The following is a 14,629-nucleotide window of genomic DNA, read 5'->3' on the forward strand; positions in this document are numbered from 1 at the left end:
ATCCACAGCGCGAAGTTGATGTATTTCCTCAGCGACCAGCACGGATCAGCTCTAGGCATGACGATGCAGGTATCGTCCTCTTTTGGAAGGCCAAACAAAGTAGTTTCGCTTTCACAACGAAACACAGCGTCTTCACGACATGGCGGCAGCAACAATACTACAGCGAGAATAGAAGTTACGCCTTCTTTCTTTGCTTGAACATTTGAATGAATGAATGAATGAATATCTCTTTGGATTTGAGACTTTAGTCTTTGCAACTTTACAGATCTTCTTTATGCACCAAGAGCTTGTAACACTTCAACTAGAAAGGAAAAATTTAAATCGTATCATATGACCCCTTTAAGGCAATGATTAATTAATGTTTTACAAATATTTGCATGGCAAGGGTAAAAGACTTTTTGAAACTTTTTGCATTAGCAGCATCTCAGAGTTTTACTATTATACAGTGGTACCCATAAAGAAATGAATAGTACCTTTGAGAAATAGGTTTAAATGATGTAGATATAGAGTCACCTCATCATGGTGGTCACCATATCACATATACAGTACTAACTCCTAAATTTATTGCGGTAATCAATTTATTTTAAAAGCTTTGGGTTTCAGAATAAATGGTTTATTGGATGAAATAACTGTGTAGTTCTGTAATGGCATTGGGAGCCAAAAACATTTGTTTTTGTGTGATGCTGCTTTCATAACGTTTAAATAGCCAAAAAGGCTATTAAAACAACAATGCTTATAATGAGCATAGTCTAACTCAAGGACTGTGCAGTTTTTAACCTTCTCTGACCAAAGGCTTTACACTACACCATTCACTTGCCAAAATCATTATTTACCTACATTCATTTGTTGTTTTAAGATTCGACCTTTGTACTTTTTCCTTAAGTAAAAAGAAAAAAAAAAATGAAGATGCAACAATTTCCACAGAGCATGCGTGTTAAGCTCTTGCATCACAATGAAATGTAGAATAGCAGCTGCATTCTGATTTTAAAGATATCGTTAGTCATGCCACTCTTATTAATGTAAAGAGAAATTATTAAAATCTCCTGTTGTACTTGGCTGGAAGTCAAAACTGTGTCATGTGACATCCAGTAAAATTCTTTGTAAGTTATTCTTAGTTCAGTTGTAGTATTGGATGTTACTGTAGTAAAACAGACAAAAAAGCTAATAATTGCAATGGACTTTTAACGTCAATAAAAGAGCATTAACCCTCACTCTGCAGCTAAAAATGTCAAGTAATATGTCAAAGAGTAATAGTATGGTGTTCCAGAAATTTGGAGCAATTTTGTTTGGTTATGATTAACAAACATCACCTCTATTTCATGTTTTTCTTCTCACTCCATTAGTTTCTTACCCCAGAGGCACAAGCACAGAGATCTAAGGGAGAATTTATGTCGTAATCCAGACAACACCACAACAGGTCCTTGGTGCTTTACCACAGACCCCAAAATACGCCACCAGGACTGCAGCATCCCACAATGCTCAGAGGGTGAGTTCAAGACCAGCAACTTTTTGTATTTTATTGTTCAGAATTATTATTATTTGGCTTTCAGTTATGTTTTTGTATTAACTTTGTCAGATATTTGTACTAAACCAAACTGTTGATAGCATGTAAGAATATAGAGCTATGAAATTAATGTGAATGAATATTATCAAGATCGTTTGGTCTTTATGAGAAGAATTACTGAAATTTGAAAATCATTGAAAATGTCATACTTAAATCTCTGACATTAAATAGTTTTTTTTTTTTCAAAACTGAGCACGTTTTTTCATGATAAAAATCTGTGTATCAGGAGATTTCAAAAGTCTCCATTTGTTCTCAATTGACTGTTTTGGAGATACAATTGTGATGTTAAAACAATCTCACTTGTGATATCTCTTTTCTATTGGTTAGCAGTTTAAACTGAGGAATGTTAAATATGAGCACTAAAGATTTTCAGCCTTTTAAAACACCTTTTTCATGTCAATTGTTAATTTATTAAATTCAAGGCTTTATCTATTGAAGAAGAATGAAAATGCTTGATTGTTGGGGTGACTGGGGATTTTCGTTAATAGTGAAAGTGAAAGTGACGTGACATGTGGCCAAGTATGGTGACCCATACTCAGAATTAGTGCTCTGCATTTACCCATCCAAAGTGCACACACACAGCAGTGAACACACACAAACCGTGAACACACACCCGGAGCAGTGGGCAGCCATTTATGCTGCGGCGCCCAGGGAGCAGTTGGGGGTTCGGTGCCTTGCTCAAGGGCACCTCAGTCGTGGTATTGAAGGTGGGAGAGAGCGCTGTACATTCACTCCCCCCACCTACAATCCCTGCCGGTACGAGACTCAAACCCACAACCTTTGGGTTATGAGTCCGACTCTCTAACCATTAGGCCACGACTTCCCCACGACTTAATAGGAGATCACATCGAGTCCCATGTATAAAAAGGGGTTTTCTGCAGAGATAGCAATCAGGCCAACAAAGAGAGCCTCTTGTCTATTCTAAGAGTTGCATGGTGAAATATGGCTGGGAGGGTTTGCTAATAAATTAGTTTCCCATAATCAAAAACACACACAAACACAAGGAAGTAAAATCATGCTTTCATGAGAGTGGCTGACATTAAAATCTGTTCCTACAACAGCAATCTGCTCCTTATACTGTGTGTACTGTACAACTAATAACAGTATTTAGAGAGATGATTCTAGCTGAGGTGACCTCCATCTGCTGTTATATTTGGTTTGGTCCTACAGTGACTAAGCTCTTTACTAAGTACTGTAATAATTACATGTTGCTGTAACCTTTGATCGTATGAAATCTGTTATAAGCTGCAACGTACATTTGGGGTTAAAAGTAAGGCCTAATGGGTGGAACGTCTGCCTAGTAAATTGAAGCGGAAGATTATTTATTTTTAGACAATCTAAGGGTCACATGTGGCTCCGTAATTGCTTGTCTTCTTGATAAATGCGATTACAATCCCTGCAGTCATTAATCGTTAGTGATTAGCCTATGCGTATCAAATATGTGCACTAATTTACTACCAGCATTCTGCCACTGTTACAATCGTCTAACCATTTAACATGACAACCAAGGTTGAACCCTGTTGAGTCATCCTCTACAAGCATGCTAATATTGCTCAGCTGGACTCTTTTGGGCCTCGTCCTGGTTAACATTCTTACCAGGCATGTTCCTTATCCATAGTGGAATGCATGACGTGTAATGGAGAAAGTTACCGTGGACCAATGGACCACACGGAGAGTGGTCGGGAATGCCAGCGCTGGGACCTTGAGGAACCACATAAACACCTTTTCCATCCTAAAAGGTATGAGACCCACCAGAAAATGCAAACAGTAAGGGACAACATCAGTCAGAAAGATTTCAGGTCAGGATTTTCAATCAATATGAGAGGCTTGACCAATTTGGCATACTTACAAAAATGCAAATCTCTTTTGTTCACCTGTTGGGTACTATTGATGATATCTCCGATCATGTGGCTTGTTGCAAAAAGGTGTGCAGTTACTTTTCTAAGTGATGAAAGTTATGATTTTGCACCTGGGAGACACAAAACAGGTGAAAAATCTATAGACTTAAATTAAAGGGATAGTTCACCTAAAAATGAAAATTCTATCAGCATTTACTCACCCTCAAGTTGTCCCACACAAGCCTGCATGGATTTATTTCTTCTTCTGAACACAAAAGAAGATATTTTGAAGAATGTTGGTCACCAAACTCTTTCTGGTCCCCATTAACTTTCATAGTATTTTTTTTCCGTACTATGGAAGTCAATGGGGGCCAACACAACTGTTTGTTTACCCACGTTCTTCACAGTATCTTGTTTTTGTGTGTATGTGTGTGTGTTCACCAGAAGACTATCCCTTTAAAGAGGGACCTGAGACATATCTAAAATATTATGGAGACTTGGGGGGTGGCCTGATTTGAGTTGAGACCCAGAAACCTTCTAGAACTCTATAGCAACTACATGGAAACAAACAAAATAACTAACAACCTCTCAGAACTCTTTCGCAACCCCATAGCAATGCCCTGGAAACCACTCAAAACACTTTAGTGAAGTTTGGTGAGTTTTGCACGGCAGACACCACTCAGATTTTCTTCAGAAAATGTAATGGTAGTTGATGTTAATATGATTAAGTTTTAAAGAAAGTATCAGATATCAGTTGAAAAACTAGTCAGTGATTCGATAATGTTATGCTGAAGAAAGCTGGGGTCATGAGTGGATCATTGGCCTCATGTCATTTAACGTTAATTGTGGAAAACAACTCAGCTATGCTTTAATCTGTCTTAAATCACAATGTGAGCAGGCATCTTAAAGTGATGGCCAACAGCAGTCCTGAAAAATTACACTTTGTTTTGGAAAAATATCATCCGTTTGGACCATGTTCATATTGGACAAAAAATAAAAAGTTCTAAATTTCCTTGCACATCTTTACTCAATTGCACACCTATTTTGTGAAGAATAGCAACTGAAACAGTTGACCACATTGTTACCTGATGGACATGCACATTCCATTCAGTAAATGGCATTTTCATTTTGCGTGACATTCCCAGTGACCCAGTTACATCTTTACTAGTTCTGGGAAACAACAATATCATTAATCTTGAAATAAATGTTGGTTTGTTTGAATACTCTCCCTTAAGAGTCTCTAAATACACAAAGTATATATATTTTTCAAATGTCAGATTGCATACATGGTAAATGCTCTTGCATTTGGCCTAATCCGGAATGGCATCTGTGAGCAACTTTTAAAAATATTTGAAAAATCTAAACATTTTTTCCCACTTGACTTCTTGGGAACTGTGTCATGCCCCCGTTTGATATAAATCACTAAATCAAATGAATGCTTTTTGTGAACCTACCAAAGAGGCAAATTGTCTATTATGTCGTAAGATTCTTTTTTTTTTCAGAAGTGCAAGCAACCATAAAAACCCATTGAACATTACAAGACAGAAGCTCTTTACCCTTTACATGACAAGTCTGCCACAAAAAGTCTCAGATCGTAGTGTAAATACAACATTAAAATTTTAATTAATCAGATATTTATTTCAAATTGACTTTAAGTTATATACAAATGTAATTAATATAAAAAATATAGGAAATGCATAATTAAATATTGAGTATCAGCCAATATACACTACTGTTTAAAAGTTTGATTATTTAATGATTATTTAATGTAAAGAAGTCTCTCACCAAGGCTGCATTTATTTTATCAAAAACACAGAAAAAAATTGTGATATTATGAAATATTTTTACAAAAATAATTGTTTTCTGTTTTAATATATTTAAAGGAGACATATTATGCCCCTTTTTACAATATTTAATATACTGTAAGTCTCTGGTGTCCCCAGAATGTGTCTGTGAAGTTTCAGCTCAAAATACCCCACAGATCATTTATTATATCATTTTGAAATGCCTATTTTGAGTGGAAGCAGAAACACGCTGTTTTTCGGGCCTGTCTCTTTAAATGCAAATGAGCTGCTGCTCCCCGCCCCCTTTTCCAGAATATAGCTGTGCCATTACAGCTGGTACCTGCTAAAAACATCTGTTTTGGTTCTGATTATCATATTTATCATGCTGAAATCATGCGTTTTAAACCATATGAGTTTAATCTTCTGATATATGGTTTTCTGAGTGCACACATCCGAAGCACACGGACAGAAAGTGGCTGTCACACAGCATGTGAGTACTAAACTAAGTTCTCTTTCACACAGAAATGTATGTTAAAAACACAGTTACAAAAACAGTCATGTCTGTGAAGGTAAACAGCTGAGAAATAAATCACATGTTTATTTTAGATCTGTGTGGCAGCAGCAATATACAGTAAATAAATCAATAAATCCACTGCTCTGCTGTCTCCTCTGAGGCTGGGACTCTAAACAGTGTTCTGTGCTCATCTGTACAGCCAAAGACAGAACAGTTAGCGTGTTTTGCTCAAACTTTCGCCATGGCATTAGAACTGGTACATTGTTGTCGCTTGCGAAATCAAAATGATGGCGCCGTGGGTGGAAACTTACAGATTAAGGGGCGGTAATATTATAATGAGATCCCTTTGCCACGTCACCAAGGGAGCGAAATCTGATGCGCTTGTTTTCTCAGATGCTTGCAGAAAAACGCTTACCAAAGCAAAGTTACTGGGTCAATCTTTTTCACGTTTCCTTGGTTGGTAGATGCACCGGGGACCTGATTATAGCACTTAAAACCTGGAAAAGTCAGATTTTCATGATATGTCACCTTTAAGTGTAATATACAGTATTCCTGTGATGGCAAAGCTGAATTTTCAGCAGTCATTACTCCAGTCTTCAGTGTCACATGATCTTTCATAAATCATTCTAATATGCTGATTTATATTTAGTGCTCATGATTTTTTGGTGAACAGAAAGTTCAAAAGAACAGCATTTACTGAAATAGAAATCTTTTGTAACATCATAAATGTACATTACATTCTGTCACTTTTGATCAATTTAATGCGTCCCTGTATAACTATGAGACTTTGCATGTGTGCAGAGCAATGGGCTTCTGTTGTGTGCGCTTTGCCTAAAAGGTCCTGTTGTACCAGTAGCGGAAAGCATGAAATGTGTTTTCTGGAGGCTATTAGAATTTTATCCTGCCTATAAATCAAAGCTTCCGAAGAACTGGGATAGTTGATATGTGGTGTGTTAAGCATGTTCGTTTTGCCCTTCCTATGACAGGTACCCCGATAAAGGTCTAAAGGACAACTACTGCAGGAACCCAGACGGGCGCCAGAGACCCTGGTGTTTCACCACCGATCCGAGCACTCCATGGGAATACTGTAACATCAAACAGTGTGGTGAGTGTGCGCATCTGCATCTTATATGTAAGATGAAGAGACAGAGAGAAGAACAAAAAAGAAGCCAGAGAGAAAGAGGCAGAGTTTGCCAAATTTACAACTTCCTCTTCCTGTAGCCCTGGCTCCCCTCTCGTTTGGGACCCTCACAGGAATGTTGTTTGTAACCGGGAGAAGAGAGAGAGGAGGGTCCACCTATAAAACTCTCTCTCCTCTCTTTCTCTTTCCTCAGCTCTTGCCCCGTCTTTTCAGTACTGTGCCTCATAGGTGTGGCTGACTCTGAACTTTTATAAAGAATATCTCTTTGGATTTGAGACTTTAGTCTTTGCAACTTTACATATCTTCTTTATGCACCAAGAGCTTGTAACACTCCAAAGAGAAAGGAAAAATTGAAATCGCATCATATGACCCCTTTAAAGTTCACTTAATGCTGTTGCAGCTATTCGCATTAACAAGAAAAAAAATGTTGTAAAACATTTAGAAAATTAGATGTTCTGAGAACATTCAGAAATAACGTTTCCATAACTTAATTGGAACGTTACCAAAATGTTCTTAGAACATATTTTTGTTAGCTAGGATAACATCACATATGCTGGGATCCACTGTACATCTCTTCATATTCTCAGTGTATTGGATGCATTTGAGAGTTTGACTTAGGGTTTTATTAGCAGGACTTGGCCTATATACCCATACTGTTAGCCTCATTATTAGCAGACTGAAGCACTATCCGTTTATTGGAGGTAAACATAATAACTCTGTCTCCAATGAGCGTAATTTATTGCAATGAGCTGCATGGGCAAAAACAATATATATCTGTTGTGCACTCATACAACGCTTACGTTTTACCCTAAAAAAAGCTCTGTAGGCTACTGTTTCAGCATTTGTCACAGAGTTAGTGACTGCTTTGACTCATTCAGGAAGCATCTCTCTCTGTTAAGCAGGATAAAGCTGTTGTTATTCCTCCCTCAGGCAGCGCGGTCTTACAGTTAATGGTGAATCTATGATTCAGCGTTCATCATGCCTAAGGAGTGATATTATGCTTCATTCACTCCCTTTGTCTTTCTGTTTATGCTTTTCACTATTTATTCAGATTCAGACAACGGCGGTGACATTGACAACACAACAACTTGTTTCCGTGGACGTGGAGAGGGTTATCGTGGAACGGTTGGCATCACCCCCGAGGGAGTGACTTGTCAGAGATGGGATGCCCAGTTTCCCCATCGACACTCTTATACTCCACAGAATTACCATTGCAAGTAAGAAAATGCTCCTAAAACATATGCATTAAGTATTAATTTATAGTTATGTGTCGACTGGACATTCATGCACATCTACAGCCAAACTTTGATGTTCTTTTTATTGAAGGTGGTTGACAAAAGTCTTGCTAAATTATGACAGAAAACCAATAAATGGCTGATATTAAACACAATTATACTATTTATACCATTTTGTTTAAATATATAATAGTAATAAAAAATATCAAAACACTTCACTTTTGTTCTAAATGCTACAGGTGCATTTAGGCATCACAACGTTATAATGTATATTATGAAAATATTAAATAATATAAGATGAAAATGGATAAAATAGACAAAAAAAAACATAAACATACATTTAATTGAGGGACTTGACCCATATGAAAGGAACAGAGTATAATAGCGAGTTTTGCATGGGCAATCACACTCAAAAAAATAAAACATAAATTTTAAGATGAACATGCAAACTAAAATATCCAGTATAGACCAATAAATATCCATTACCAACCTAAATACAAATACAATTCAGAAATTGTTTTATATATGTATATGTAACCACTTCTGATATAATACCAGGTATGCTGGTTCTGTTCTGTCATCACTAGAAAAATCTAACCTGAATATTTAGATTTAACCTGAATGTTACCTGTCATCATACAAGTTTATTCTTCAGAACCTGTAGTTTTTAAGATCAATCTCAGTCTGTTCAGCATTTGCTCTGTAACACTAACATGTGTGATATGTGTGTGTATATGATTAAATGTACGCATCTACACTGCAGGGATCTCCGGGAGAACTACTGTAGGAATCCTGATGGTCATCATCTCCCATGGTGCTTCACGACTGACCCCAATGTACCTGTGGCGTTCTGCACCAACATCCCTCGCTGTGACGTTGCACCACCTGAACATGAAGGTAAGAGTCATTCACTGTGTATTTGTCTGATATTTATTATATTAAGTTTGTTGTTACTGTTGCATGGTACTAGCTTTATATTTGTGGTTCTCATGCACACACATGAAATGTATACCTTGAGAAATGTTTTAACCATTTAGACCTCATTGCTCTTCATAACAACTCAAATATATTACAGCATGTTCTTAAATAACAGTAAAAACAATATATATATACCACTTTTTTCATGTCATCAGTGCCATTTTGATGCACACAATCAGGTTCATGGCTTTGAGAAATACACTGTCTTGCACAGGGCTACTGTGTTTTGAATTCAGTGAAGCTTTGATGGAAGGGCATTACCTTATTGGGTAGCTAATGTTCAAGAGTCACGTGTTCTTCTCAACCATATTTGTCATGCAGGAGATCACATTGTTGTACATTTATTCAGGCCATTAATTCTTACAGACTAATCTGAGTTCAGGGACATCGATATACAGATCATTCTACAGTATGTAAAATATCAGCATCCTTGATTATCACAAAATCCAGAGAGAAATATACATTTCTATGTATAATCCAAGGCATATTGATACTTTTGAGTGCATTTGAACATTTCAGTGCACACCAAAATTCGTTTTTTTAAATATCAATCATCTTGTAAAAGCACTGTGGCAGCTGTAGCTTATTGGCAGAGTATTTCAAGCCAGTCATTGTCACCGTGCCCTTGACCGGAAATATTTAACCCTTGAATTGCTCCTGAAGTATCATGACATGTCTGACCCTGGCTTTGCCTTCTCTCTGTCTAGATGTGTATTTCTGTCCTGTGAGTTATGCAAGAGCGAAAATTAGTACGGCAGACGAGTTTACAGACAGCGACCATAAACACTTATTTGCTTTTCAGAAACATGTTTATAATCTACTGGCTTGATCTTGTTTTCCATGATGTTATGGCTGGCGTTCCTCCAACTGTGTTTCTCTGGCTGGGTAAAAAAAGAAAGCTATAACTTTTGAAGTAGTGCCTTCTTTGCATATCAAAACGACTCTCAAAAAATGTCCTTGCCTTTGTTCTTATTAATCCCCAGCAAGACATAATATCTATATAATTTCTTTTCATGATGCTCAAGAATGTCGTAGCACTTTCTCCCTCCCTTCCTCTCTCTTTCATTTGCTCTTTCTTGGCTGTCTTGGCATTGGTATATGGTGGTCACTGTAGTCCGGTCTCCACGGCCACTAATGGGGGCTGTTTGAAACATGTGCAGAGACCAGGAGCTGCGGTGTGGGAATGAGACAGCATGAGTCAAGCATTAATCACTGCTGACAGCTTCATGTGACTGGCAGGGCCCAGGAAACGTTTCATAGAAGGACTCGCACAAGCGCTGATGTTAAGATCGATTTAGCCGGTGTTCCAATTGAGGCCGTTGGGATGATAATTCGACTATTGTTGTGCGCTGGGAGCCCTGCTGTGTTTCCATAAGCAGTGTGTTTCCACAAACCTGCTGTGTTTCTTTAAGCACTTTGACTTGCAGAGTTTGATAATAATTTTGAGGCATTTAGGTTAACAGCATTGATTAAATGCAAAGCTCTCATTGGGATCATTAAAACATCTATATTTAATCATATTGCATTGCATTTATCTTTTACTTTGTGCATTTTGTGCATATATTCATAAGTTAGCAAGCATATTATTGGGCTTAGTGGGTTTAGAAAACTTGAAATTAAACTTTGGCACAAACATTTTTATCAAAAGTGCACCTAAAAAGCCTTATATACTGTAGGTTTTATTTTTCTGTATGTAATTGGTTTATCCTATTTGTTTATTACTTGCTTCATTTTAAATATGTGTATTTACCTTTTTTTTGTTGTTCTTGCCATGAAAATAGCCTTCTGCCGTGGCATAAAACAACAGAATAAATGCACTTTCGCGTGTTACTCATAAACAGTTAAATAAAATAAAGTAAAATTAAATATATAAGATTAAGAATTTAAAAACCTTAAATGAAATTTAGACATGATGCCTTGGCAGCTAACTGAAGTAAGTTGAAGTTGAAGTACTAAAATGACTAAAACTAAAATTTAAATAAAAATCTATTAAAGCTAAATAGAAATCTAAAAAAATAAATAAATAAAATAAAAACGACAGAAGAACAACAAAATTACTAAAACTAAAATTCTAAAGGAAACTGAAAATATAAAAAATGAAAAGCTAATTCAAAATATTAATAAATAATAGTATATTAAAAAATACTAATCACTGGCAGCTGGTTGAGGAAAAGTGTGCTATTACTTTCTAAGCAATTTTATGTGCAGTTTTTTGCCTGAAAAACTGATAAAATGGGTGAAAAAAATCCCCATTTTAATGAGGGACCCGACTCGATGAGGGACTAGTGACTTTTGCATTGGCAAACATACTTAGAAAAGTTTTCATAGAAAATGTTGTTGTTTACTATTATTGCACATTCGCTTTATAATATCTGCTTTAGTTTGAAAATGTAATGGTTTTTGTTTGGCTGTGTTGTTTCAGAGTGTTATACGGGCATTGGTGACACATACAATGGAAAACGGGCTAAAACACGCTCTGGCATCCCTTGTGCTCCATGGAAAGATCACAGTGAAAGGTGAGAGCTGGCCATCCATGCCTAGACTTCAAAATAAATGTCTCTGCATATTAATTTGAGAGTTTTTTTTTTAATCACTTCAGCTTTAAACTGAATAAATAATATGCTCAGATTTAGAGATAAGAAATTGATTGTTCATAGTCCTTCAGTATGGGCACACACATAGTTTTCTCTATGAATTTTCCATAGTCTAGTATTAAGCAGAACCATCATTTATAGTGGTACAGCGGATAGATTCAGTCATGGACATTCATTCAGTTTCCATTGAAACTAAACTAAGTCCACATCTTGCTATGCAGGATCTCAAGGGCAATCCCATGATGCCTTTGTGCTGCTTTGCAAGGTTAGGTTCAATGGTCAAGCACAGAAAGTTGTCATTAAATTGGTGAGAGTGAATAAATGGGACAGATGCTTTGTGAAATATCTCATGTGTTTTTTTTTTTATATATGTAAGCATATGGAGCAATCAAATATGCATTCACAGTTTTACTTACAGCCATACTGGTGTGTTAAATAGCTAGGGTTTATATTTGTTCCTGCCAGGTGAGGTCTGTTTCCTTTAATGCAGTTGTGGTTTTGCCTGTGTTTAATGTGCATTGGCACATTATCAATGAGCATATGTGTAAGTCTCAGAGGAGTCAAACAATCATTTCCACAAAAGGCCTGTGTTGTTTCTGCCATCCACACTCACCCTGAGATGTGTGGCATTAAATAACTTCCCTGTTTTATGAACAAGTTCCAGGTCAAAGGTCGACCTTTCCAGAACCCCGCCAGCTCATTGATGCAAAGCTCAGGGATTGTCAGGTCGTGTTTGTCTTCGTTGAGAAAATAAGACCCTCGACGTTTTCTGAGAAGAAAAACACGTTTAGTGCAGGACCCCCTTTCTGAAGAGTTCTAATTGATGGTAAACATGGAGCAGTTGGAGTGACTCATTTCCTTAAAAATTGCAGGCAGGCCAACCCAGCTGGAACGGGATTCTTAAGAGCCACCTTCTGACCCTTTTCCTCGCCCTAACCCTTCTCCATTAACACATCGAAGCCAATCAGCTCCTTTATTTGGCCCACAGCCTGTGAGCTACCGTGGCCGGGTTGCAAAAGTCACTGTCAGGCAGGCATTAGGAATAGACAGCACTTTTGGTCTCTGGTGAACTTTGGAGAATCGTAGCATCTCCACATCTGTGAATCTTCCTGAATCTGAGTGATAATGTGGAAAAGCTTGGGGGAAACATGTCATGAGTAATGCACAAGCTAAATACTTCACCTTGCCTCCTGAGAGGAGCTCCACACAGCTGGGGCTTAAGATGAACTTATGAGAAGAAGCTGTTTCTTTGGATTATTTTCTTAAATGGATTTAGATTTATGGATTTACTGTTTTGTTACAAACACTGGATAAACTGTTTGATTAGTGTTAAACGACCCTGGATTTGTCTGAATGATGCACCTGTTTTGAATGTTTATATTAATATGTTAATTTTCATTCTTAGCACTCTGCTATTAAAGCTGCACATTTTCTGTGTTGTAATGATGAGATTTGTTTTTGTTCTCAGCAACGAAAGATATGTGGACTTGCTGATGGCTGAACAGGCGGGGAACTTCTGCAGAAACCCGGACAAGGACAAACACGGCCCATGGTGTTATACCAACAGCTCATCCATCCCCTGGGATTACTGCTCTCTCAAACCCTGTGAGTGAGCAGCACGCTGTCTGTGCTAACATTGCAACCTGATTGAGACTTTTGGGTTCACTAAAAATGCTACTTGAAACATGAGGAGTCTAACACGAGCTGAGGAATATGGGGGTAAAGTAAACCACTGAACCAAAACAGTTAAATGCTAAAAAGATAATGCCGAAAATAGACTAAAATTCAGTATTTTATTAATTTTGAATGAACTATGTCACCATACAATAGCCAGAAGTGTCTAGTTAGAGCAGAACATAAAAGTATAAAAAAGTAACTATAAAAAGTGTAAAAGGCTACTTTACTAAATTTTGAAAATCAAATATATGTTTTTTAATTAAACACTTTTCCAAGACACTTTCATTTGTGACTACAAACCATTGCAAAGTTGCAAATAAGTGGCTTTATTATGGTAATATTTGTTTAAACTGGTTACTTGAATTAAATTAGTTGAACCAGTTTGTGTCTGAAATGCAGCTGAACAATTCATTTAGAACAATTGCGAATTAAATCACAAATGTCTCAATCAGTCAGACAACTAATTCAACTGTTTTCTGTTTTAATATATTTTAGAATACAATTTATTCCTGTGGTGGCAAAGCTGAATTTTCTGCAGCCATTACTCCAGTCTTCAGTGTCTTCAGAAATCATTCTAATATGCTGATTTGATGCTTAAGAAACATTTTGTATTATTATTAATGTTGATGTGCTGATCAATATCAATATAGATGTGCTGCGTAATATTTTCATAATTCTTTGATTAATAGAATTTTCAAAAATTTGAAATACAAATCTTTTTTTAACATTATAAATGTTTTTGCTGTCACTTTTGATCAGTTTGTGTCCTAGCTGATAAATGTATAAATTTTGTATGTAAAAAAAAAAAAAAAACCCTAAAGTACAGTATTCAGAAGTTCTTCTTGAGTTAAGAACTCAGTCAGTCAATTGTTCGTAGCATTTTAAAGCTCTCACATACTTGTGTCAGAAGTTTTATACTTAAGTGCAAGCAATGTCGCTAACTTTCGTTTGAGTCTATCTGTCTTTACTCACATTAAAGTATGACTTTTGGTTTCTTTATACAGTACAGACCATAACCATATGTTTGACCATTATGTACCCACATATGCTTTCCTGTTGACTTATACTCTCATCATTGACACCGCAGACTTGTGTTGAGCATGTAGGCCATGTGTTACGAATCTACATACGCACATCAATCACTCACACACACATGCGCACACTTTCCACAGAGGTTTCAGTTTAATTAAAGAGTGTAAAGTCCAGGTGGCTCGGACTGTCAGCACTCCCTCTGTCTCTGTCACAGACACACACACACACACACACACACACACACACACACACACACACTCTCGCATGTATAA

The 14,629-nt window shown here is 36.9% G+C and overlaps 1 protein-coding gene across 1 annotated transcript in view; it reads left to right on the forward strand.

Annotated features, from left to right (window-relative positions):
• Positions 1-14,629, forward strand: part of hgfb (hepatocyte growth factor b) — a 30,310-nt gene that overhangs the window by 8,036 nt on the left and 7,645 nt on the right. Inside the window, exons 5-11 of the mRNA XM_016465852.1 lie at positions 1,344-1,486; positions 3,183-3,303; positions 6,687-6,805; positions 7,893-8,058; positions 8,840-8,973; positions 11,477-11,570; positions 13,117-13,253. Coding sequence (XP_016321338.1) covers positions 1,344-1,486; positions 3,183-3,303; positions 6,687-6,805; positions 7,893-8,058; positions 8,840-8,973; positions 11,477-11,570; positions 13,117-13,253 — 914 coding nt within the window. The remainder of the gene's footprint in view (positions 1-1,343; positions 1,487-3,182; positions 3,304-6,686; positions 6,806-7,892; positions 8,059-8,839; positions 8,974-11,476; positions 11,571-13,116; positions 13,254-14,629) is intronic.

Source organism: Sinocyclocheilus anshuiensis, unplaced genomic scaffold (assembly GCF_001515605.1).
Source record: "Sinocyclocheilus anshuiensis isolate Anshui unplaced genomic scaffold, SAMN03320099.WGS_v1.1 scaffold28, whole genome shotgun sequence".
NCBI lineage: Eukaryota > Metazoa > Chordata > Actinopteri > Cypriniformes > Cyprinidae > Sinocyclocheilus > Sinocyclocheilus anshuiensis.